The sequence below is a fragment of the Dermacentor variabilis genome, chromosome 10 (genome assembly GCF_050947875.1).
Source record: "Dermacentor variabilis isolate Ectoservices chromosome 10, ASM5094787v1, whole genome shotgun sequence".
In the NCBI taxonomy this organism is placed as follows: domain Eukaryota; kingdom Metazoa; phylum Arthropoda; class Arachnida; order Ixodida; family Ixodidae; genus Dermacentor; species Dermacentor variabilis.
In genome coordinates this window covers 85,763,914-85,791,633 of record NC_134577.1, presented here as the reverse complement: position 1 = coordinate 85,791,633, position 27,720 = coordinate 85,763,914, and the positions used below count along the sequence as shown (strand labels likewise).

The 27,720-nt window shown below is 48.5% G+C and overlaps 1 protein-coding gene across 1 annotated transcript in view; it reads left to right on the top strand.

The window, feature by feature from the left end:
• LOC142559318 (uncharacterized) overlaps positions 1–27,123 on the top strand; it is a 51,876-nt gene extending 24,753 nt beyond the window's left edge. Inside the window, exons 4-5 of the mRNA XM_075670932.1 lie at positions 19,930–20,061; positions 26,656–27,123. Coding sequence (XP_075527047.1) covers positions 19,930–20,061; positions 26,656–26,865 — 342 coding nt within the window. The 3' untranslated portion in view covers positions 26,866–27,123. The remainder of the gene's footprint in view (positions 1–19,929; positions 20,062–26,655) is intronic.
• Positions 27,124–27,720: the final 597 nt, after the last annotated feature.

Genomic DNA, 27,720 nt, shown 5'->3' with positions numbered 1-27,720 from the left:
ACAAAGTGCACGTTTCGTGGTTGAAGCCATACGGCGCTCGCAATTCTTCGCCTAACATATGCGGAGACGGCGCTTCAGCACTCGGAGGACCTGTTACGGAAGCATGCACGAAGAGATGAAGAACTTCGCGAGACGCTGGCTGCTGCGGTCTGTTGGTGGTCAGCCATCTTAACTATTCACACTGATTTTCTGCATGTATTGGAAATATAACCTTCTGTACTCCAACATTGCCATAACAATATATATATATATATATATATATATATATATATATATATATATGTGTGTGTGTGTGTGTGTGTATGTGTGTGTGTGTGTGTGTGTGTGTGTGTGCACGCAAGACAAAACGTGTCCCGCCAGACCCGAAGGCATAACATTACAAAAAAAAAAAGAAAGGCCACGGTGTGGCATATCTTGTTACTGACGGTTCTGCTGGCGGACCGCGCTATATATATATATATATATATATATATATATATATATATATATATATATATATATATATATATATATATATGCAAGTATGATATGGATAGAATTGAACATGCTCTCAGGAATAGAGGACGCCTAAAAGCAGTAAAGCAGTGAACAAGAAACTAGGCATTGGCAAGAATCAGATGTACGCGTTAAGCGACAAAGCCGGCATTATCATAACCAATATGGATGAGATAGTTCAAGTGGCAGAGGAGTTCTATGGAGATTTACACAGTACCAGTGGCACCCACGACGATAATGGAAGAGAAAATAGTCTAGAGGAACTTAACGCCGGAAGAAGTAGAGAAAGCCTTGTGAGCTGTGCAAAGGGGTAAGGCAGCTGGGGAGGATCAGGTAAAAGCAGATTCTTTGAAGCATAGTGGGCAGATTATTCTAGAAAAACTGGCCAGCCTGTATACGCAATACCTCATGACCTCAAGCGTACCGGAATCTTGAAAGAACGGTAACATAATCCCAATCCATAAGAAATGGGACGCCGAAGACTTGAAACATTATAGACCGATCAGCTTACTGTCCGTTGCCTACAAATCATTTACCAAGGTAATCGCAAATAGAATCATGAACACCCTAAACTGCTGTCAACCAAAGGACTAGGCAGGATTCCGTAAAGGCTACTCAACAATAGACCATATTCACACTATCAGTCAGGTGATAGGGAAATGTGCGGAATATAACCAACCATTATATATAGCTTTCATTGACTACGAGATAGCGCTTGATTCAGTCGAATCCTGAGCAGTCATGGAGGCATTACGGAATCAGGGTGTAGACGAGCCGTATGTAAAAATACTGAAAAATATCTATAGCAGCTCCACAGCCACCGTAGTACTCCATAAAGAAAGCAACAAAATCACAACAAAGAAAGGAGTCAGGCAGGGAGATACGATCTCTCCTATGCTATTCACAGTACGTTTACAGGAGGTATTCAGAGGCCTAGATGGGGAAGAATTCGGGATAAGAGTTAATGGAGAATACCTGAGTAGCTTGCGATTCGCTGATGATATTGCCTTGCGTAGTACCTCAGGGGACCAATTGCAATGCATGCTCATGACCTGGAGAGGCAAAGCAAAAGGGTGGGTCTAAAAATTATGATCAGCAGAAAACTAAAATGATGTTTAATAGTCTTGGAAGAGAACAGCAGTTTAGGAGAGGTAGCGAGGCACTGGAAGTGGTAAGGGAATAGATCTGCTTAGCGCAGATAGTTACCGCGGACCCGGATCATGAGACTGAAATAATCAGAAGATTAAGAATGGGCTGGCGTGCGTTTGGCAGGCATTCTTATATCATGAACAGCAGGTTGCCATTATCCCTCAAGAGAAAAGTGTTTAACAGCTGTGTCTTACCAGTACTCATGTAGGGGGCAGAAAACTGGACGCTTACGAAAGGGGTTCTACTTAAATTGAGGACGACGCAACGAGCTATGGGAAGGAGAATGATGGGTGTAATGTTAAGGGATAAGAAAAGAGCAGATCTGGTGAGGGAACAAACGCGAGTTAAAGACATCTTAGTTGAAATCAAGAAAAAGAAATGGGCATGGGCAGGACATGTAATAAGGAGGGAAGATAACCGATGGTCATTAAGGGTTATGGATTGGATTCCAAGGGAAGGGAAGCGTAGCAGGGGGCGGCAGAAAGTTAGGCGCGCGGATGAGTTTAAGAAGTTTGCAGGGACGACATGGCCACAATTAGTACATGACCAGCGTAGTTGGAGAAGTATGGAAGAGGCCTTTGCCCTAGAATGGGCGTAACCAGACTGCGGCTCCTGATATATATATATATATATATATATATATATATATATATATATATATATATATATATATATATTGTGACAGCTTACGTGCGTAGGCTGTTTACGCCTCAACAAACATAATAGGGGGCATCCAAGGGAGGTGAACAAGCAAGACGACGTGTGGCTTAGGGCTAGCTGAATCTCGACAGGCGCTTACCTGATCAAAGCCATCGCGTCTAACTGTACTTGGTGGGACAATAAACACCTTCCGTGTATGTCACAGAGTGGTGTAGGAGCTGGGTACGACACAACGGACCACGGAGTCGCAACACCTAGAACTTCGCCGGAACCGTCATCTTGCCGGTCTCTTGCCAGCGACCTTTCCTATGGCCAGCTCTAGTGTTACCTGCTCAAAGGACAGCGTCAGTTGGACATTTGCAGCACTACATGAACCACGCTCGTTAGCGGAGAAAGTGGGAGAGGACGTCGACGACTGGCTGCCGCACTACGCGATGGTGAGGCGCTACAACCGTTGGCATTCTGTCCCTCAGCTTAAATATGTCGTGCTGTTTCCGAGTGAGACGGCACTGACGTGTTGTGAAGGCCACGAAGCCTCCTGAACAGCGTGGGAGTACTTCGTTGAGGTAATTCAGAAGTGTTTTGGCGACTCCTACGCCAAACAGAAACGCTCGAAGAGAACACAAGCTCAAGGAGCTCACACACCTGGAGAAACATACACTACATACATAGAAGGAATCCTCAAGCTGTGCAAAATAGTCAATTCGCAGATGTTTGAGAAGACCGAGTCGGACATCTCCCCAAAGGAATTGCAGATGTCTACCATTTCCTTATCAGCAGGGAACACGTTGATTCGGTCTCAGATGTCGCTGTCACTCAGTGTCACTGTCGACTGTAAAACGGGATAAATCAGTGTAGGTACGAGCTTTCGTGCTGCGTTTGTGGAAGGCCCACCGTATCATGAAAGCATGCTTTGTGTATCCAGGGATACAGTTGCGTCTCCGTTATGCGCAACGTGTGTTTGAGTCGCCGGTATCCCTACCACCGACGGAACCTTTAACGCTACCATTGAGCCCGTTCATATGCGTTTCATCAAGAGGAATGTGCTGATACCGCATTCAACGCTGTCAGCTGTTCAGGGACGCAATAACTTATGGGCCGTAAAATATACAAGTGATCCTACAATACTACCACAGAATCTTTAACTTGCCGCCTACCATGAAAATCAAGTGCTGTCGCTCGCCTTTTTTACAGAGGCCCCTGATTTTTCGGATGAACGCCAGGTCGTTAATGCATGCCTTGCTGCGCACTCCTCGATTCTAGATATGGTGAACAAGTCACTCAGCAGTAAGCCGCGTCACGAAGTGGCAATTATTCTAATAGAACATGCCCGAATGTTTGACTTTTCGCAGCTAGAGGGGCCACCATTATTTCCTCCTTCTCGTATACACAATCGCATAGATATGGGACCTGCCCAACCTTTGCGACAGAAGCCGTACGCAGTCTCACCATCGGAACACAAGGTGATCAACGACCAAGTCCACTAAATGCTAAATAAGAATGTAATCCAAGAATGCTGCATTCCATGGGCAGCGCCAGTGATTCTGGTTAAAAAGCAAGATGGTAAATGGTGATATTGTGTTGAGTACCGCCGCCTCAACACTATCACTAAAGAGGACGTATACCCTCTTCCGCGAATTGATGATACTGTCGACTGCCTTTCATCAGTGTCTTACTTTTCGTGTGCTGACTTGAGGTCAGGGTACTGGCAGATTCCTCTGCACAAGTCGGACACGGAGAAAACGGAATTTGAAATACCATATGGACTTATTGAATTAAATGTGATGCAGTTCGGTCTCTGTAATGCGCCTGCAACTTTCGAGCGCTTTATTACAATAATCTTGCATGGTTTGATGTGGGAAGTATGCAAGTGCCATCTAGACGATGTAGTGATTTTCGGGCGCACGTTCAGTGAGCAGAACGCACGTCTCGATCGTGGGCTGGACTACTTGTGCAAAGCGGGTTTGGTGCTCAACTCGAAGAAGTGTCAGTTTGGAGAGCGCCAAACGCTCGTTCTGGGACACCTAGTGGATAAGGACGGTATACGACCGCGATCCAGTGAAGACTGCTGCGGTAGAAGCCTTCAAGCAACCTCGCCATGTGAAAGAGCTCCGCAGTTTCCTAGGGCTTTGCTCGTACTTCGCCGGTTTATTCATAGATTTGCCGACATCGCGTATCCGCTGACATTCCTCCTCCAGAAGGGTGTTCCCTTTGAATAGATTCCTGCATGTGAGGCTAGTTTTCGTGAGCTGAAGTCTCCTGACGTCTCATCCCATTCTCCGACACTTCGACCATGTGGCTCCCACAGAAGTTCATACGGATGCTAGCGGTATGGGAATCGGTGCTGTCCTTATTCAACACTTCTGACACCAAAGAACACTTCCGTCGCCTATGCGAACCACTGTTTATGTAAATCCGAGCGCTACTACACCGTCCCAGAGAAATAATGTCTTGCAGTGATTTTCGCAATACACCGTTTACGGTCATACCTGTACGGGCGCCCCTACACTGTGGTGGCAGACAATCATTCCCGCTGCTGACTGCTTAATCTCTGTGATCCGTCAGGCCGGCTTGCGTGTTGGACACTTCTTTACAGGAATATGACTTTACCGTTTGTTATAAAAGCGACCGCCGGCACGCCGACGCTGATTGCCTCTCGCGCATGCCGCTTCCAACGACGGACTACGACGCGGACAACTTCGACCGCTATATTGCATCACTGGAGCCGGGATTTCCTGATATAGATACCTTCAAGGTCGAGCAAGAAAAAGACAGAACTTTAGAACCATTCCTCATTACTGCAAGGCAATCAGCACCATCCACTCTTTTCTGCGTTCGTGATGGGGTTCTTCACAAAAAGAACTATTCTGCTACCGGCTCACGATACTTTTGGTGGTCCCGGACAGTCTCCGTGTCTCCATCTTGCGCGCAATGCAAGACGGTCCAACATCTGGTCATTCGGAATCTGCGCGAACGCTCTACCACCTTCAAGAAACGTTCTACTGGCCTAAAATGCGCCAGATGACGGCTAAGTACGTGTCCAGCTGCAGCGATTGTCAACGTCACAAGCGTCTGACGCGTGGTACTCCTGGTCGACTACACCCAGTGCCACCCTCCAGCCCACCGTTTGAGCAAGTTGGCATCGTCTCGGTGCTTTCCCGCGGTCATCTGATGGGAATCGCAGGATTGTTGTGTGTGCCGATCACTTGACACGCTACTGTGAGACAGCTGCAATAGCATCGGTTACTGCTACCGAAGTGTGCATTTTTCTGCTGCGTTTCGTGATTCTCCGACACGGACCCAGAGCCATCAACAGTGATCGTGGACAGCAGTTCACTGCAGACGTGGTCGAAGAGATGGTTCGTCTAGTGCTTCAAGTTTTCCACATTTCACCCAGTATCATCCACAAACAAATGGCCTTACGGAACGCACGAACAGAACTCTTACTAACATGCTGTCCATGTTCGTGGCATCAGATCATAAGAACTGGGACAACGTGCTACGTTTCATAACGTACGCATTTAACACCTCACAGCCCGAAGTTACTAGTTACAGTTCCTTCTTTCTTCTTATGCTCATCCACCTCGTTATACACTAGACACTATCTTCCCGTTTTCAAGCCACGATAATATTTGTACATACGAGGTAGTCTGCCTTGCAGAAGAAGCCCGACGACTTGCTTCACAAGACCGCTCGAAGGCACAGTACGATCGCCGACACCAACACGTGATATATGATCCCGGTGATTTAGTGTGGCTCTAGAAAGCAACCAGAACACGTGGATTAGGTGAAAAACTACTGGCCCACTACGTTGGACCCTATGTTACACTGATCGTATCAGCGAATTAACCTACCGCATAGCACGTCTCACGTCATATGGCCAATGGTCAGCAAACACCGAATTTTCGAATATTGCTAGTTTAAAGCCTTCTATTCCTCCACACCCTGTTTCAGTTGTCCGGCGGGCTTCATCCGCACGGAGGGAAATGTGACACCCTTACGTGCGTAGTGGGCTTACGCCTCAACAAACAGTATGGGGGCATCCAAGAGAGGTGAGCGAGGAAGACGACGTGCGGCTGGCTCACTGAATCTCGACAGGCGCTGGCGTGCCCACGACCAAGGGTGGGCTAGACCTGCTGGTCCCGAGACCTGCAATAGTTTCTTTACTCACTCAGCTGGTCAAGGCGATCGCGTCTAACTCTACCGCTCTTGACAATAAACGCCTTTCGTGGGCGTATATATATATATATATATATATATATATATATATATATATATATATATATTGATGCATCCTTATTGCATGTCTCTTGGGGACGATTCACGAGGGCGCCCCGACGAAGATGACGAATGCTCTCTGGCTCTCGAGCAGTCGGCTGAACTGGCCAGCGCTGCAGTTACCCTTTGTAAATATACTCTGTAAATTGCCTCCCGTTCCTAATCCTTAGTTCGCGTAACATTTCGGTGGAGGGTACTGTTCCCCGTCCTCGCCACGGAGCTCCACAGCGGCCGCACCGTCCTGCTTTCCGCCATGACTCCCGTTGACGACACCTCGTCCGCTTCTACTCCTGCGACCCCGACAACAATGTACGTTATGGTTACCAATCCGCGCGATCCTGGCATATTCTCCGGCCAAGATAATGTCGACGTTGAAGACTGGCGCAGCCTGTATGAGCGTGTGAGCCGAAACAACCGCTGGGGCTCTACCATTAGGCTAGCGAATGTACTTTTCTACTTGGGCGGAACTCCTCGCGTCTGCTTCCGGACGCACGAGGACGGGATGTCAAGCTGGGATGCTTTCAAGGAGAAGCTCAGCGACCTTTTTTTAGAAATCTCACCGGTCGGCAGCTCGCTGCTAGAAAAGAGCTTGCTACCCGAGTTCAGTCTTCTACTGAATCGCATGTCTCATACATACAAGACGTGCTCGCTGTTTGCCGGAAAGTCGGCGAGAAAATGGCCGAGGTTGACAAAGTCGGCCACGTATTCAAAGAGATCGCGGATGACACGTTCAACTTTTTGGTCTTCAACAATGTGTCCGCCATCGACGCCATTTACAACGAATGCCGCCGCTTTGAGCTCGTCAAAAGCCACCGCATCCTTCCACAGTTCTCCCGGCTCCCTAACAGGGCTACGACATTATCTTGCGTCGGACCTACCGCTTTACCACCCTTCAATGAACACATCCCACGTATTGTCAGCCTCGAGCTCGAGGCTACAAGTCCTGCGCCGTCCCATTCACGCCTACTTGACCCCACTATTTACAAACCAACCCCAGCGATCTCTCTCATTCGGGCAGTTGTATGGCAAGAATTTGGAAACCTAGGTTTTCCTGTTACTTGCTCCGTCTCCCTACCTGATGCCCGACGAGGGGCGGCAGTTACGCCTCACAGCGATCTGTATTCCCCTTCCAGATTCCGCAACCCTGCCGAGTGGAGAATTCCGGACGACAAGTACATTTGTTTCCGTTGCCTCCGCATTGGCCACGTCGCTCGCCGCTGCCGCACTTCCTGGACGTCGCCGTATTCGAGCTCCTTTTCCCCGTCTCCTCGCCCATATGCCGACCCGCGCCGTTACTCGCCTCGCCGTATTCCTCCTACTTCTGACGTATCCGTCGATGACAGTCGTCCTGCTCGCTCGCCGTCTCCTCAGCGCCGTCGGTCCCCGTCGCCCCAACCACGCCGCTATTGGTCGTCGACCAATTACGGACCCTCCCGGACGGAAAACTTGTCCATGCAGCTCCTGGGGGTAGTGGCGCATTATCTTCGTCGTGTCGAATGATTCCATTGACGGTCCCAACGAATCAGAACTTACTTGATGTTCACGTCGACGGTGTCCCTTTTACAGAATTAATAGATAATGGAGCCTCGGTTCCCATAATGAGTTGTAACCTCCACGGTCGACTGAGGAACGTGCTCACGCTTGCTACTACACGAGCCGTATGCGTGGCGGATGGCAGCACTGTTGACGTCACTGGAATGTGTACTTCCTGCATAAGTATCGCCGACCGCGACGTTCCTGATCTTTCTACAGTGCTGACGAATTGTCCCGACGACCTAATCCTCGGACTCGACTTTCTTACGGCGTAATCAGCTTTGATCGACTGTTCTGTCAATACCCTTTGCCTCGAACTTCCTCTACTTGCGCATATTCGTGCCGAGCTGGCGAGCAACTTTATTACGACTGCCTTTGTCCGCCTGCTGCCCAAAGCCCTGAGTTTCGTCGATTTGCTATCATCTTTTACTGTGCCCGGTGGTGATTATGTCGCCACACCTGTTCCTGATGCCCTTTTGATGCGCAATATTACTGTGCCCCACTCCGTTGCCACCGTCGCCGATAACCGGACATGCCTACCCGTCGTCAATGTCGGCCTTACAAAGGAAGTTCTACCTCGAGCCATATCGGTTGCAACGCTGCGTTGTATAGGAGATGACTGCGTCACGACCTTTTCAGTAGACGTCTGCTCAGATTATTCACTATGTCAGCGGATGCTATATGACCTGATGCAACACTTCATCCCATGATTCCTGCGCATCTATTGCCTGAACAAGCAGCACCTCTGTGTCGCCTTTTGCTTTCCTACAAGACATCTTCGACCTGATTAATCGCCAATTGAGTCAGACTTCATTTGTTAAGCATCACATGAATACTGGTGATGTCAGTCCTATTCATCGCCGGCCATATCGAGTTTCTGCTTCAGAGCGTAAGGTTATAATCAAGGTGAAGTGAACAAGATGCTTGGCAAAGGCATTGTTGAACCTTCCTCGAACACATGGGTGTCGTGCTTGTTAAAAAAAAAGATGGCACATGGTGTTTCCGCGTTGATTATCGTCATGTAAAACGCATTACCATAAAGATGCCTACCCCTTGCATCACATTGACGACGCCCTGGATTGTCTCCACGGTGCCCCCTACTTTTCATCAATAGGCAGTCGGTCTGTTTATTGGCAAATTTCTGTAGAAGAAAAGAACCAAGAGAAGACCGCGTTCGTCACCCCTGATGGTGTATATCAATTCAAAGTTATGCCGTTCTGTCTATGCAATACCCCAGCAACGTTCGAACCTATGATGGACTCCTTGCTTCAAGGGTTCAAATGGTCAACATGCCTCTGCTACCTAGACGACGTTCTCGTATTTTAGCCTACATTTGGGACACACCTTGAGCGCTTATCAGGTGCTCTTCAAGTCTTCCGCGAGGCTGGGCTGCAACTAAATCCATCGAAGTGTCACTTACGTCATCCGCAGATTACTTTGCTGGGCCACCTCCTCAGCGCTTCCGGTATTCAACCATAACCGGAGAAAATTCATGGTGTCAAATCTTTTCCTGTACCTCAGTCTGTCAAAGACGCCCGAAGTTTTGTAGGACTCTGCTCCTATTTCCGACGCTTCGTTAAAGACTCCTCAGTGATTGTTCGGCCACTTACCGATCTTCTGAAGAAGGACGTGCCGTTTACGTGGGGCCCTGCTCAAACTGCCGCGTTTGCCAAGCTCACGAACACTCTCACCACGCCACCTATACTTGCCCCCACTTTGACTGGTCCTCTCCTACAGAGGTGAGTACTGATGCCAGTGGTCACGGTATCGGAGCCGTCTAAGCCCAGCGCTAACAAGGTCAAGATAATGTTATCACCTACACTAGCAGCCACCTCACAGCAGCAGAGCGCAACTATTCGGTAACAGATTGTGCATGCCTGGCTCTCGCCTGGGCGCTTTCCAAATTCCGGCCGTACTTGTAAGGCACGCACTTCTCTGTAATCAGGGACCACCACGCGCTCTGCTGCCTTTCCTCACTCAAGGATCTTACCGGCCAGCTTGGTCGCTGGGCTCTGCGGCTGCAAGGATATTCCCATGAAGTAGTGTACAAGTCAGGCCAATTGCATCAAGACACAGACTGTTTATCACGCTATCCAGTGAACGAACCATCCGCTTCCCCTGACCCCGATGCCGACACTTGCGTTTTGTCCGTCTCTCAGCTGCTACAAGTTGCCGACGAGCAAACGCCGTGATGCCACCTTGCGCGCCATCATTGATGGCTCGGAATCTTCACCTTCTCATTTGTGCCTTCACCTGCTTTTTCTCCGGGATGGTGTATTATACCACAACAATGTACGCCCCGACCGTCCTGCCCTACTGCTCGTCATTGCTAAGCCCCTCCAGTCAACTGTTCTCCAAGAACTTCATGATTTACCAACGGCAGGTTACCTTGGCGTCTCCCGCACTTACGACCGGATTCGTCAACGCTTCTTTTGACCAGGCCTCGGCCGCTCCGTTCGGAAATACGTTGCGGCGTGTGAGAAATGTCAGCGCCGAAATACACCATCGGCGCTCCCTGCCGGGTGCTTTCAACCGCTCGACATTCCTTCGGAGCCGTTCATTGGTGTTGGCTTGGACTTACTTGGTGCTTTCCCACTGTCCACGCCTGGCAACAAGTGGGTCGTTGTGGCAACAGATTACGCCACGCGCTACGCCATCGCCAGATCGTTTCCAACGAGCTGAGACACAGATGCCGTTTTTCTTTTGCGCGTCGTGATTCTGCAACATGGTGCTGCAGACCAAATGGTCACTGACCATGGTCGGACATTTCTTTATAAAGTCACCGCCGACATCCTGCAGTGCTTCTCAACCAAGGACAAACTGACTACATATTAGCATCCACAGACGGATGGTATCACGGCGGGTCTAAATCGCACCCTAACAGGCATGTTTGCAAAGTATGTCTCGTCCGACCATACTGATTGGTACCCTTCCCTACTCCATGTCACTTTTGCATATAATTATTCGCGTCATATATTAGCCGTCGGGCAGCCTCCGGTGGAGCAGGCTTCGCTTATCTGGACACTGGTTCATCAGGGTTTGCGAGGGAACGAGAAGGCGCTCGCGCTGGCTCGAGGTCTCAATTTCCGGCATCCCAGCGCTGTCTCGACAAAAAGCGAGGACCTGAACTGGACACTTTTCAGGAAGTTCTCATCCATTATAAGCTGGGGCGTAAGACTTACCAAAGAGCGGATAAGAACCTTACTAAAAGGGAGGAAATTCTGTGGAGGAAGATGCAAATGGCGGTATTTCCGCACCCACATCTGTTGAGGAAATGATATACCTCGGTGTATAGCCCTTGGTGTAGGCATTGTGATGGTATAGCGGTCCACGTGGTTTGGACCTGTCCTAGCTTTGATGAACCGGATAGATGCAGAGAACCCTGAGAGTCCACGCTACTCAACGAAGAAGAAAACGCTCAACGACAAGTCATCGGTCTCGCCCTGACCGCCGCCGCATCCCAAGGGTTCCCTGCCGATGGTTAGGGAGGATGAGTGTGGGTTTAGGCTGAAGCCTCTACCCCGTCATCTAGTGGACGAGTACAAAAAAGGCACGTCTCTCTCTCTCTCTCTCTCTCGCGTGACAACACTGCCGGTTATTCCTCGTTTTTCTGTTGTTCGGCCCAGAACCCACCCATTGGACGCATTCCCTCCATCCGCCGCAGCAGAGACCAGCGAGTATGCACTTGACGCCATCACCAGGGCAGCGCAAACACGCGAAATTGCCCGCACTCGCCTCCTGACCTCTGAAGAGAAGCAACGGCCTTTGTATGATCCCCAAGACAGACACGTCCACTTCCCGCCTAGATCTCTGATACTTCTGCGGTCCCCGACTCGTCACGTTGGCCTGTCAGAAAAGCTCTTCTCTCCGTACACAGGCCCACATCGAGTGCTGTTCGCCGTGAGTACAGTTACGTACGAAATCGCCCCTGTCAGTACCAGTGCCTCATCTGCCCCGAATTCCAACGATGCTGTGCATGTTGCCCGCCTCAAACCATATCATTCTCCGGTTGTCGCCGATGTTTAGATGCACCGGGACGGTGCTTCTGTCGCCGGGGATAATGATACATACATATTGCGTGTCTCTTGCAGACGATGAACGCGGGCATCCCAGCGAAGACGACGAACGCTCTCTGGTCTTCGAGCAGTCGGTTGAACTGGACAGCGCTTCAGTTATTTTTTTCTAAATATACATTGTAAATAGTCTCCATGTCTTAATACTTTATACGCGTAGCAATATATATATATATATATATATATATATATATATATATATATATATATATATATATATATATATATATATATATATATATATATATATATATATATATATATATATATATATATATATATATATATATATATGCTGTAACAAAAAGCCAATTCAAGATGTAACCGGCGTCGGCGAGAGAGTTGTGCAAGATGGCACACACAAAACTCAAGCCGGCGTCCTCAGCCTCTACTACTTCTTCTTCAGCGCCCACCTTTTGCCGAGCGCGTGTTCCAGTCACTTCTTTCTCAACGCTGGCGCATCACACGTAGCGGCATTATTCCCCTGCCAAAACCAAAGTATCGACCCGATGCTTACTAACCTACGATGCTTACTAAAAAAAAGTGGAAGTGTGGAAGTTGTATGACATCTGGTTGGCGCCGCCTTAAGGCGCAAAATACGGTTTGAGGCGAATAACATGCACTATCTCTGAGTGGTGCTGTCGATACCGAGGCGACGCGGCACCGTCGGGAATTACCTCATAGTTCACTTCACTAACGCGGCGTATCGCTTTGTACGTCCAAAGTGTCTACCAAGCAGCTTCTCAGACAACCCGTGGCGACGAATTGGAGTCCCCACCAAGACTTGGTCACCTGGCTGGTACTCGACTTGCCAATGTCGAGTGTTTTAGCGTCGTGCGTCTATACTTTGCTGCTTCGTGATGCGTATGCGCGCGAGTTGACGCGCTTCCTCTGCGTATTGAGCAAGTTGCCAGGCGTCGAAAGCAAGTGACGCGCCGGTCTTGTGCGGGAGCATTGCATTCAGCGTGGTCTGGACCTCGCGCTCGTAGACAAACCGGAACGGTGTGAATAGTGGCGTTTCCTGAATGGCGGTGTTGTAAGCGAATGTAAGGTACGGCAGGACATGGTACCATGTCTTATGCTGGACGTCTACGTACATAAACAGCATGTCAGCAATGGTTTTGTTTAGCCGTTAAGTCAATCCGTTGGTCTGCGGAAGATAAGCAGGAGCCTTGCGATACCGCGTGCAGCTCAGCTCGAATATTTCCTCCATCAGTTGGGCAGTAACGGCAGTTCCTCTGTCAGTGATGACATGTGATGGGGCACCATGTCTGAGGACAATATCATCGATAAAAGAACTGGGCAACTACGTAGGCCGTGGCACGTTGTACAGCTTTCGTCTTGGCGTAGCGTGTTGCATAGTCTGTGGTGACTATATTCCACTTGTTTCCACTGGCTGCCAAGGGAAAGGGTCCCAAAAGATCCACGCCGATTTGACCAAACGGCGCACTAGGTGGTGCGATGGGTTGGAGTCACCCCCTGGGCTTCAATGACTGCGATTTCCTGCGTTGACACTCACGGCAGATTTGCACGTAACACTTCACCGTGGTTGAAAGTCTGGGCAAGTAGTACGTAAGGCTACTCTTCTAAGAGTACCTGAAAATCCCAAGTGTCCAGATGTGGGCTCATCATGGCAGGCTAGGAGAATGTCATCACGGAGGGCGGCAGGTACGACCAATAGATACTCTTTGTCGCTGGCACTCGAATTTTTCTTGTAGAGGACACTCTTTCGGAGGCAGAAGGTCGAAAGACTGCGAGAAATGTGTCGTGGGATTGTAACATTCTTGCCTTCTAGGTGATCGATGAGAAGGCGTATTTCGGCGTCCTCGCGCTGCCGTATGATCAGGTCAGATGCGGTGAGGGCCCCAAGGAATGCGCTGTCTTTGTCCATGTCCTTATTGCACATTCTGGCTGGAGCGCACGAGAACGTGTTCGCATCTTAGTGTTTGCGACCTGCTGCGAGGCTAATAAACGAGATCGGCGACTTGACATACCATATGAGCGCCATCGATGACTTCACGAGCATACTCAGTTGCAACAAGTGGCACAGAATGGAGAATCGTGTCAAACGGCAATGTAGGGTCACGACCATACAAAAGATAAAAGGGTGAATGCCCTGCGGTGTAATGTCGGGAGGAGTTATACGCGAATGTCACTTAAGCCAGCCAGGCGTCCCTGCCGCGTGGATGGTTGGAGACGCACATCGACACCATCTCTGTGAGCGCGTGGATGAGACGTTCCGTAAGACCGTTCGTAAGACCGTGCGGTAGGCGGTGCATACCTTGTGCTCAGTGGCAAAAGGGTGGAAGAGGTCGTCGACAACTCGATAAAAGAACGAGCAGCCATGGCCTTTAAGTAACCGTCAAAGTGCACCGTGGTGGAGAGTGGCGTCGTGGATAAGAAAATCGGCGACGTCTGTTCGCAACTACCGGCAACGCCTTTGTGATTGCCTAGCGTGCCGCGTAATCAGAACCGACGGTGTTTCACTTATTCCCTATAGTTGCTGCAAATGGACCAAGCAGGTGTAGACCTACGCGAAAGGAAGGTTTAGAGGGAACTTAATTGGATAGAGCCGTCCGACAGGTGGCAGGGGAGGTTTCTTCCGGCGCTGACGCAATTCGCAAGCTGAGATATAACAACGCACAGAGCTTTAGAGACTCAGCCAGAAGAACCGACGTCGTACGCGGTCGTATCTATACAAAACCCAAAGGTTTCTCGCCGTCGATGCCTCGTGAAGTTCTTCGAGAACGACCGATTGCAGAGGACAAGGAAGGACAATGTGTCACTCAGGGCACTCCGGGTTGATATTGCGGTGGTACAGGATGCAGTCGTCCTGCATGAACGTGCGGCACGTGCCCTCGGTGCTTCCAGATTGTACTCTGGCGATGATGGACTGCAAGGATTCGTCGCGTAGTTGTTCAGCGCGCATGTCGGTCATGTCAGTCACAGCCATCACGAAAGTCACCGGATCATGCGCAGCTGGATTCGGAGGATCCACGGGGTGACGAGAGAGGCAGTCAGTGTCCTTGTGGAGGCGTCCAGACTTATAATTGACAATAAATGAAAATTCCTTGAGCCTCAACGCCCAGCGACCAAGCCTTCCTGTCGGGTCCTGGAGGACAGACAGCCAGCAGAGTGCGTGGTGGTCTGTAACGAGCGAAAAGGTGTGGCCGTACAAATATGCCCAGAACTTGGCGACAGCACAAACTAAAGCCAAGCACTCCCGCTCGTCGATGGAGTAATTTCTCTCGGCAGGTGACAGTAGGCGGCTGGCGTAATCTACCACGCACTCGGTACCTTTCTGTTGTTGGGCGAGAACCACACCGATGCCGTGGCCGCTTGCGTCAGTGTGGACTTTGGTCGGTGCTGATAGTTAAAAGCGGTCAAGTATGGGGGCGGGGTTATCAGAAACTCGATGAGAGTGGCGAAACGCGTGAGCCTGCTCCGGGCCCCATGATAATGACGCGTTTTTCTTTATAAGACCTGTCAAAGGCCGAACAACGTCGGCGAAATTTTTGATGAAACGGGTAAAGTATGAACACTGGCCGACGAAGCAGCGCACGTCAGAAGTAGAACGTGGCACAAGTACACTGCGAATGGCGCGAATTTTTCCGTATCTGGTTGCACACACGATGCGTCAACGATGTGTCCCAACACGGTAATCTGACGGCGCCCGAATTGACATTTCTTGGGGTTGAGTTGGAGGCCGGCTTTTCGGAAACAAAGGCAAGGAAACAAAGACAAGTGGTACATTTGCAGCCTCACAGAAGAGAGTCCACCATACGTTGAAATGTCGCAGGAGCATTGGATAGGTTTTTTTTCCCATTATCAATTTCATCAACTGAAATTTGCCAGCAGCCGGATCGAAGATCGATGGACGAGGAGTATTTAGCTCTGTGCAAGTAGTCCAAGGCGTCATCTACGTGTGGTAGCGCTATATACTTAAACGCGCAGTACACATTCCAAAACAACCGGCACGCTGCCGTCGGCCACACGAAGCACTAGGGCAGCTGCTGGGGTGAGGACCTTCTTTAAACGTCTACATAGGCGAGCACTCATCACAGATACATGCACTCCAGTGCCGACGAGCGCTTGGATAGGTGCGCCATCTTTTTAACGTTAATTACACTATATGTGGGCGCGGACAGAGGATTTTCTGCAGTGGTAGGCAATGCAGCACCTCCTCCGAGGGCTGGGTTTCTTAGTTTTCCGTAAAGGTGCGGCCAAAAGCCACAGGGGACGAAAGGCAACGTGGCTGCGGCGAACGGGAAGATGGCCGACGTGTTTGCGGTGAACGAGACTGGTATCCGCGCGACGACGGTGGGCGACTGTGCGACGTGTTCCTAGCAGAGTTGTCGGTGCTGTTAGACTCGGCGGCGGGCAAAACATTGTGGGCATTAGCATCAAGACGGTTCAGGTTGGCCTAGGTGCAATGTGTTGAGAACCACGAGTTGCGACAGTATCGGGGGACATGACCAATGCGGCGACAGGTGAAACATATTGGCTGGTCGTCCGTAGTTCTCCACCCAGTCGGTTTTTGATAACGCGGAGAGAAGCGCTGGGGTGGAGCGAAAATTGTAGAAGGGCGTTCGTTGGCTCTGGGTTTGCCGACAGCACAAACAGAATGGAGACAATTGTTTCAAGTTCCTAAAAACGATGGCTTGAACGAGGAAAACTGAAAGAGGGCTACATCAGGGTTACGCGAACAGAAAGCTGCTGCCGTCATCGCATCAAGTTCACGTCTGACGATTCGCACCACGTCCTCTGATGGCGACGCATGTTGCTGAGCGGATTGATCTTCACCCGTCGACGTTGCGGCAGTATTAGGAAGTCTGGCGAATGGTTGCAAGATGCGTCAGCTTTTTGCTTGCTCGAATTGTCTGCAGTCTTTGATGATAGCATCAATTGTCGAACAGCTTTTGCACATGACCTGATTAAAGGCGTCGTCAGCAATAACCTTCAGCACGTGCCCGACCTTCTCAGCTTCTGTCATGTCGTGATCGGCTTTAGGACAAAGCGCCGGCACGTCCTGGATGTACTAGACATATGACTCCGTGGGGGATTGTGCACGAGAGGCCAGTTTCTGCTTTGCGACAATTTTATGGCCGGTTGGCTTGGCCAACAACTCTGTCAACTTCTCTTAGCATTGGTCCCCGCTTGTTAGCTCCTCTTCGTGGTTTTCGTGCCACGCCATTGCCCTGCCTCTTAGGTAGAACAGCAGGATAGCTAGCATAGGCGTAGAGTTCGATCTGTTGTTTCCACTCACGCCTTCGTACATAGCCACCCACTCCACAACAACGGCGCCATCGGTCCCGCAAAAAGTTCCAGGATCCTTGAGTTGCACAGCCACAACCGAAGGGGACAGTGATGTAGATGTCGATGGTGACGCTGTGGGCGGCAACGACATTGAGCCCGCGTGCTCACCGTCATTGATGGTGGCTACGGTGATGCAACGTCCACTGCGGAGCTTCGTTTCCAGCCGTGGTACCCATAACATCCACCAATATTCTACGGGGAAGTTGGTAGTATGAATAGACTGTATTTACAAGATATGCACAAGCAGAGTCAGTGTAGCGAAAAATCTCTGACCAGCAACAACACGCAGCAGCCAGAGTCTCGCAATTTTCTTCTTCCTTCCACGTCTTAGATCCCTCCGTATATATATATATACCCCCCGCCTCACTCCAAGCTAAGCAGGCCGCAGGCGGTCACACTAAGACTTCTGCAAACGAACACGTACCCAAATCCGGCGTCCCTTAATAGCATATATCCAGAGATTTATCCAAATTGTTCTTGCGTGGCCTGTGGTGAGGTAGCTACGTTGCCTCATATGCTCTGGGAGTGCGGGTCACTGGGCCCGAAGTTCACCAAGGAAGAGTGGGACGCGCTCCTGCGAAGTCCTGTCTTTGAGGATCAAATCCTGGCCGTCCAGCGCGCCCGCGATCTGGCCGGCAGACTAGATCTGTCAGTCCCGTCGTGGGATTAGCCGGGTGCGCGTTTTATCGCGCTTTGCTGGACCGAATAAAAGTTTATTCACTCACTCACTCATATATATATATATATATATATATATATATATATATATATATATATATATATATATATATATATATATATATATATATATATATATATATATATATAGATACATGAGAGCGAAGTGCAACTGACGATGGTCTGTTCCACCGGACCGCCGCAAGTAGTACATCATTTCCTCGAAGTTGTAGGCTATCTGTCGAATGAGCGCGGTAACAAACCCTTGTATAATGTGGTGAACGCGGTTTAAACCATGGATCCGGGAGTTCAAACAGATGCGACGAATTGCTAACGCATTTCTCTCGCATTTACTGCTGAATGACCACCGATGTTTTTTTTCCCCTCGTGTGTCGGATATTCCTTGCACAGCATCATTATCTCTTCACAGAAATAATTAGACCATAAATGAGTCAATTTTTTTTCTTTGTAGATCACGCAACCTCTGCTAAGGAGATATTCTGTTAGGTTCAACTTCCTTATACAACACAGTGCCTTTAATAGACGCCGTAGTGGAGGGCATGCAATGCAGTTTGTATTAGCTATTCATGTCCATTAGGAATTCATGTCCTTTAGCATTCCTGTCATTAGCATTCATTAGCAATTATTCTCATGAATGGTGCAGGGCTGGCAAGTGTTTTAAGGTAGTAGGAACTTATGAAGAGACTTCGACCTACTCTTGAGCTGCCCACGCCAGCGTTGCATATGGGTATAGTGTCGTTAGCTTGTCCTTACGGGTGTGTTACTATTCACAAATGCGGTACGCGTAGGTGTCGGCAGCAGCAGCCATTTGTGACGTCGCGTTCAACCAGGCCATATAAAGCCATTAATGCAATGGCATGCAACGTAATGGTTGGCGTAACGGCGTCGGCAGCAACATAACCATGAACGGGCTCTTTCATTTCACGTCGACGAGATTAACCATGCCCTACAAAAGCGTTTCTCAGGCCTTGGGGTGGAGTCAACTAAGATTAAATGTCGCTGCAATTGCTACCGCTGCCGTCCATGTCACACTCTGGTGTTCCGGTATGTCGTAAACTTCTGTGCACGTAGCGTGCGGCTTAAATAAACAAATAAAAGAAAATTGCTACAGGGCAGCTCTGGCGTTGCGATCGTTCAGCTGTATAGTCGCAATGATAGCTTAAATGTTCATATGGATTTGTCTAATATTGGTGCTTGTGGGTTCAGACGTTCTTGTGGTGTTACTTATTGCGCTTACTTCTGCGAATTGCCAAGCAGTCGTGTATTTGTAAACGCATGCAGACAATAAGTGTCTGCGGACACGAATGATCATTGCAAATTCTTTCGTTCATAAAGCGACATTTTGTAAATAATCAGTTTGCAGAGCAATGAAGTCGTCTGAAGCCACAAAAAGGACGCAGTTGAGACGAATCTATATACATAGAACTGAGGTGAAACAGCGCGAAAAAGACGAGGACACAAGGAAACAAATACCACAGACTAGTATGAACCAACTAGCCCTCATCAAGACCTTACTAATGCGAATCTATATAGCACGCGTCATTCACATACCGGAACAGTCGGTGTAGTCGCATCTCCGATTAGACGCCAGCGGCAGAGTTCAGTGTAGTAAAGTATACATAAAATCCTATGCGGCTAGGATAAAGCCTTCTCTATTAGATCTTCGTTTTCCGTGTAAAGTGTTTTAACGCGCTCCTTATCGCCTTTGATTTGTGCACACAATTAGATTTGCCAGATGTCCCTGAACGCAATAAAGAGCAACTACAGATACGACAAGAGCAGCCAGGCTGGCATCTCGTTCGACAAGGGAGAGCTACGCACCCTGACGCTGGAAACTGAGCAAAGCCTTCGAGAAAAGGTGGGCGATCACAGCGTTGCTTTCTCCCTAACTCCGTTCCGTGCGTAGTAGTAGTAATAGTAGCAGCTCTAACGACAAGGGCTGAGGCGAGGGAAATGATGGGCCAGGTAAGGTGTACGGCAGGATGCCGGCGGCTTCCTCGGCGTGAGTCAGAAGGTCCTGCAAGGTTTTCTCGACTCGACGTGTCAATCTGGTGCACTACTCATATGAGGTGGCGGCTTTCTTTCTTTTTTAGTTCGGCCGTGGCGTAGCACGTCCATAGTGGACGTATCTTATTTTTCTACCCCGAATGTGGACCACCGTTACGCAGATGGGGGCCTCTCCATTCCCACACTCCATTTCGGAGAGTGGAAATCCTCGTTATAGTTCTACTCCTTTTTAACAACACGGAATCGTTGACAGTTGGACCTCTTCCATTCCTCGATTGGCTTAACTGATCCATGCGACTCCTCTAATCCCACTGAATCAAACACTTTGCGTATAATTGTTTACAACTTCTAGTCTGTACAACTTTGCCAATAATGTTACACACAATTTTTTTTGCGTGCTCGTAATAATCGGTCCCTTTGAGAAACAAACAAACTGTTATACTTTGTAGAACCATCTTATTGTTTTGTGTTGACTGGCCTGGTTTACAGGGAACGATTCTTTTTCTTAGTACGTGTCAGTGACCACGTGTTGTCGCGCTCCTGCGTACAGGGAAGTGTGCGGAAAAAAAACATGGCGTGTGTAGCAAATCACCGTGGTCAAGTGCAGTGTGCAATCGCTTGCGACTTCGTTTTGGACTTCCATCCTGGTGTCGTAAACTAAGCATGCTCTTGCTAAATCAAATGAATCTTGGGAACATAAAGCTGCTGTGTTTAAGCGAACTTAAACCATGTAACGCGAAAAAGAAAAGCTTACGGCTCTTCAGAAGTGCAGAATACCATGTTGTTTACAATAACCGTAGAGAGTGATTATTCAGTGTCTTTCTACAGGTAGAAATTGAAAAAAGTATTCAATAAGAAATTGACAAATGTAACGAATTAGCCTATTCCATTTTAGGGTAACTGGCAAATATACTGGTTTTGTAGACGTGATTAAAATAGATGCTTAGCATACCCCGTCTACTTGCTCATTTCATTCCGAATCCATTGCGGAATCTTGGGCTCTAATTTCATCCCCATTCCGTCTGACCGAGTGGCGCGGTGATTCCATCGCCATTCGTGGATATTTACGGGCGTCTGAAAATTCGAATGATTCTGGAATCGTCCCAACTCCGGCGCTGTGAATCCCCAACTGCGATATTGGCCCACAATAGGGGTGACTGATGGTGCGCTTCGGACACCGGCTGATGACGGCTGCTGTATTTGCAGCGTCAGTGCGTACTTGTAGCGTCAGTGCGCAGAGTAAAGAGCATGGACTGCAAGAATTTTAACACAGGGGGTGACACTGACTTGAGGCCCGCGCACTAGTGCCGCCACATGATAACATGCATCTTAAACTGCATTACCTGTAACTTTCTTTTTTCATTAAGTAGAGATCCTGTACCTAGAAAAAACCCTCGAAAACAAAAATACTGGCAACCCTCAAAACGCCGTAAATGATTTGCTACAACTTCGCGGCGAGCAGGTTTCAATTTCGTTTCCCACGAGGTGTGTCATGCTGTCGTGACGCATAAAAGTGGTCACGTGGAAACAGGACTCGGCGACGTTTTCGGCAGCTTCCCCGGTTCGCTGGCCGTTCGCTATGCTGCATGCTCTGGGCCATGCAAAAAAAAAAAATAGCTGGCAGCATAGCGAACGAACGAGTGAGCCGGCACGTGTGCCATAACATAGCTCGGTTGTGCTGTCACGTGACCACCGTCTACGTCATGACAGATTTGAACCATCGGGAAAACGGAAAAGAAACTTGTTCGTAGAATTTAAACCTCTTATAGTAAATTGCTTAGAGCGCTCTGAGGCTTGCCAGTATTCTTGTGATGGAATTTTCCGGGTTGAAGACCTTCGTTGAAACAAGAGGGCGTTAAATTTGATCTCGATTTTCACCGCTGGAAATCAAGCATTTTCCTCCAAGAAAGCGCAGACAGAAACACGAAAGCACGCTTTAATAGTGCGCTATAATTTAGTGCCTCTTGAAGCATTCGCTGTCGCTAAGACTGGCTTGCTTGTTCCTCCACCTCATTGAGCTAACGAACAAGCTGAATATTTCAAATTCAGAGCGCCCCTTTAAGAGGTAATTTTTACCTCGCACGAATTAATGCATTCACACCCTGGTCATTCCGACGATGCCCTATGTGGACGTCCTCGAAGAAAGCGCGCTTTTCAAGCGAAGCTATCCGTAGCCGAAAACTCGTGGCCGTGGCTGCTGTTGATGATGATGTCTGACCGAATAGTTAGCTCACACTCAGGACCGCAGCCCTCGCACAACGAGTTAGCTAATATGCAGCTCCATCCGCACTACCCCTACCAATGGGCCGGTTGACAGTTTTCTAGGCAATTGCGCAGTGGAGCAGCAAACGGTACATCCATCTCCACACTGCAGCTATTAATTGTATGCATTCGGGCGCATAGTTCCTTTATCAAGGCAAAACCTTTGTAAGCCTTTTCTCTCGGGGTGTGGCCTGTCTGCTCGTTCACTTTCATACCGAATGAGGTATGTCGGTCTGAGGACTTCTTGCGATAGCAAAGTAGGCTGATGCCGCAGCTGCTTTGATAAGAAGTACTGACTGCTTTGTCAGAAGGGCGAAGCATTAACGTCATTGGTGACGTCTATAATGCTGTGCCCGAACTTCTCGGACGGTGTTTCCGCACACGTCGGCGCGACTAACAGACTCTAAAAACATTTGCACCCTTTGGGGTGTATATCTGCCACACAACGATAATCGTCATCTGTCTTGCTTACGTTTCCTTTCTAGAAAACGCTGTGCTCTATATTTCCTGTCCAATAGGATCTGTCATGCTGATAAAACGCATGCCGTTCATGACATGAAAGTACCGGGCTCGCCGCGTTAAAGAAAGGAAATGCGGACAAGACAGATGACGATTATCGATTTGTGGCAAATATGCACCCCAAAGCACGTATACTTTTTTGGGGTGTACGGGGATGCGACGTACGCGGTTGCGCCAAACATTTCTAGCGCCCTTGGACCCTTTTAAGAGGCCCCATGCAAAGCCTATTACAGCACAAAACTGCGCTGCCGATAAAGGGCGGCGCCACTGAAATTACGTCACTTTCAAATAGGGGACACTAACGTCATTTCGCGCTGTTTAATGGTCTGATAAGATTTAGGATAAAAGGTTTGGGCTGTGAATGAAACTTTTTACATTATTTTTTTGGGGGGGGGCCGCACTGCAATTCTAAAAAAAAAATTCAGGAATAATTGAGTCAAGAACACAATACCTGATCGGAGCAAATTGGCTGTTAAATATTATATAGCATCTACCTTGCACAAACTGTGTATATGGGAGATCACGGCGACGCCAACGGCTAGAATTCGCCTGCCTGGTGTGTTCGTGTAATTGTCTATCGCAGTAAGGTGAATCGCTGACGGAGAATCACGTGGGGCGAGTGGTGGAGGTTTTCAAAGTCTCCCTGATTTTCCGGCATCCATAAATGTTTAATAAAAATCGGACCCTCGGTTAACCCCCTCTCTTCACGTTCCTACATAACAGGAATCTAAATCCGGCAACATTCTTGCCTTGAGTTAGCATGTGCGGGTTTATGCATCAGTTGCGTTCACCCAGAAAGATCACGTACTCGTGACGCCTGCGACGGAAAGGATGTTCCACATCCGCCGCCAAGGTTTGTGAGTGGTGGCGCTGGCTAACACTCCCAAGGTTAGTTCTAGTAGCAACACATAAATACCCAATAAAGTGGATGGGGAAACCACGCCGCGGCAGCTCAACTAGTTAGAGCCTTGCACGCGTAATACAAAGACGTGGGATCGTTTCACCCCTGCGGCAAATTGTTTTTTCATCCACTTTCATTGCCATTAGTTTATAATTTCTTTAAGTAGCTTTCCTTATGCTTTTCTTGGTGTCTTTGATTGTTGGCAAACACACTAGAACGTATTCGAATGCGCGAACAAGTCGAACATCGAATTCGTTTGATTTTTTGCTTGGATTTTAAAATGAACAGGAATCTAAATCCGGCAACATTCTTGCCTTGGGATAGCATGTGCGGGTTTATGCATCAGTTGCGTTCATCCAGAAAGATCACGTACTCGTGACGCCTGCGACGGAAAGGATGTTCCACATCCGCCGCCAAGGTTTGTGAGTGGTGGCGCTGGCTAACACTCCCAAGGTTAGTTCTAGTAGTAACACATAAATACCCAATAAAGTGGATGGGGAAACCACGCCGCGGCAGCTCAACTAGTTAGAGCCTTGCACGCGTAATACAAAGACGTGGGATCGTTTCACCCCTGCGGCAAGTTGTTTTTTCATCCACTTTCATTGCCATTAGTTTATAATTTCTTTAAGTAGCTTTCCTTATGCTTTTCTTGGTGTCTTTGATTGTTGGCAAACACACTAGAACGTATTCGAATGCGCGAACAAGTCGGACATCGAATTCGTTTGATTTTTTGCTTGGATTTTAAAATGTAAAGATACGTTCTGGGGTTGGCGTGCTAGAACTTCTGATTATGAGGCACGTCGCAGAGGGGGACTGAAGATTAATTTGGACTGCGTGGGTTTCTGTAAAGTGCACTCAAGGCATGGTGCACGATCTTTTTTCGTATGCCACCCCTACCAGAATTGCGCTGCCGCGGTTAGGATCGAACCCCCGAACTAGAGCTTACCAGCGCAACTTCATACTCACCGAGTTACCGCAGTGGGTCCATTTGAGAAAAAGAAAAGGAAAGCAAAAGAAAAGCAGTTAATCTATTTATTTCGTTGTCTACTTCAAATACTGCTGACTCTAGTGATAGGGGCTGTGGCAGAGTGTTACAAACGCTATAAGAAATACACAAGGAAAAAAAAATCAGGACGCATTCCACGCTGTGAAAGTGGTTGGTGCAGGGAAGCCGTGCGGGAGACCACCACCTGCGATATGGCGACGAGACAAACAGTAAACTTCGACAAACATTTTATTTTGTAACTGCTTTGTGGTCACTGATGTACGGTGAAATTATCAGTTTTGACTGCAGAAATGTTCTTGGCCAACGTAAGTTCAATACACGTACCATGTGTGGTTGTTGGCCGAGTGGCATCGGTGAAGCACATCAAGGCAAAGTCGACGAACTGGACAAATCGTCTGTTTTGTGGCTTGGCAATGTCCACGTTAAAATCACCAACAATGATGACCGGGGTGATGTGGTAACTTACCAGCGCTGTGAAGTGCGGATCTCGATCTGGGCGTGTTAAGGGAGATGTTCTTACGGGACTTTGAGCCATTGATTCCGCGGGTATGAGCCACTGATGGTATGGTATGAAGAACTTTATTTATGTCCAGAGGGATCAGTCTGAGACTGATGCGGGCCGCTTCCACGTCGGTACAGAGAGGCAGAGCCCCTCTGCCGTCACATGGGCCCACTGGACAGCCCTGAGTTGGTCTGCCAGCACTTCACTGTGCAGCATACGCTGCCACCACTGTTCACCTCGAGAACCATCACCGGCCAACGCCAAGCAACGCCACAGCATGTGTTCTAAATCGAGCAAACCCCCACACTTACTACAATAGACTGAAACCCCGCAGTTCGGATTAATTTTATTCATGATGACCGGGTTAGGGTACGTTCGTGTCTGCAGAAGCCTTAATGTAACCGCGAGCCACTGATGATAAAATTTTTTTAACATGTTGTTCTTTATGATGCATTTTTTTCTTGCTAAAGGGGTTATGAGCCATTACTGATGATGATAGTTTTTGCTAGAATTTTTCTGTCCGCGGACACAATTGTGCCGTTAGGGGATAGCGGTAATCAGCTTCGCTGTGGTATATTACTTGAACTTGTCAAAATAAGACATATGGATCAGATGCCACTCTCGGCAAAAAATAAAAATTAAAGCAATAGAAATGGAAAGGAAAGAAGAAACAAGACAAAACACGCACGTATCAACAAAAGCAACTAGCTCTAAACGATCCTTATGTGTTCTCCAATTAATTTTTTTCGACTGTATAAGCGTTAAGATCCTTCCGCTCTATTACTGCTCGAAGAAAGAGGCAGTGCCTAATTGTATTGTTTCGGTATTTAAAAAGAGCTGATGTACATTGATATGGGCGCCGAGTAGACAGATCCGAAGAAAACCTTGCATAGTTCATTGTTTGGCTGCTCAGAAGACTCTCGGCTACTTAAAGGATTAACCCGCCGTGGTTGCTCAGTGGCCATGATGTAGGGCTGGTAAGCACGATGTCGCGGGATCGAATCCCGGCCACGGCGGCCGCATGGCGAAATTCCAACACTCCCGTGTACTTAGATTTACGTGCACGTCAAAGAACCCCAGCTTGTCAAAATTGCCGGAGTCCTCCACTACGGCGTGCCTCATAATCGAAAAGTGGTTTTGGCATGTAAAACCCCATAGTCTAATATTTAAGCTGAAACCATTCGGGATACGAAGCACTTCGAACAACCGCACACTCATATACTTTCACATGTTTGCTTGCTCATCTTTCTTGCAGCTCTGCGACTTGAAGAAGCGTCAATTAAGGATCGAGTTCAGCATCGCAGTGTACGACATCGATTTCGACGCCGCTGGACCGGCTTGTCCCGCCCTGACCATCAGCGGTCCATACCGGCGCTTGCAGATGGTCCACAAGCTACGCAATTTTTTCAGGGACCGCTTCCGGAAATCCACAGACGCCAGGGAATGCAAAAGCATAAAACTCTGACTGAGACGTGATAAGCCGGAACAAATGCGTCATAAAGCTCCGCCCATTGCATATGGAGAGACGCACGTCAGATATTATACGTTTTCGTGCGCCTTATACAGCTTCATGCGCCATTGCCAGTGTCCAAGCTTTAAATGTTACAAGCAGTACATTTGACTTAAGACTCTTCATTTCTGGATAGATTATTGTTATCACTGTTATTTTATAAATTTCTCCTTTCTGCTCCTTCGCCACCTCTTTCTCTCGCTAGAACTGGAAACCGGGCTGTTTTTGGCTCTTCGCTTTCACTCGCACATGCGCATTGTAAGGTTGCAGCTGCGCTGTCATCAGCTTAGTACAGTTCCGGTTTAGAGCCCTTGTCCGGCTTCCTTATTTGTGCGAGTCCCTTCTAGAGCTACCCCACTGATGTTTCTTCCACATTGTGCGCATGCGTGATGGAAACGGTGTCGCATTACCCGTGATCAGCTGGGAAATGTGATAACGCTAATTCGGCATTTACCCACCACGGTGGCACCATAGGAGAAAGAAATTCAACAAGATGGGACACTCGACGAAAACTGGCATCAGGAAAAGCGTCACGCCCTGGTGTTACACTTATCTGTTAGTTCACGCGAGCATCGAAAAAAAAAACTAGAATCGGAAATGAACCAACAGACAACGTTCTATTTTCTTTATTTCTTTCCCGCTAAAGCTAAAAAGGTTTTCGTATAAATGAACCTATAGTTACGGCTTGTTTAATTTTGTTACCTAGCAACAAGTCAGGCGCGGAAGACGCATACGTAATGCGCTAGACAGGCCATCGAAGCCAGCGAGGCCGGTTGCGCCTGTGAACTTCGCCTGTTGGACGACCAGTCC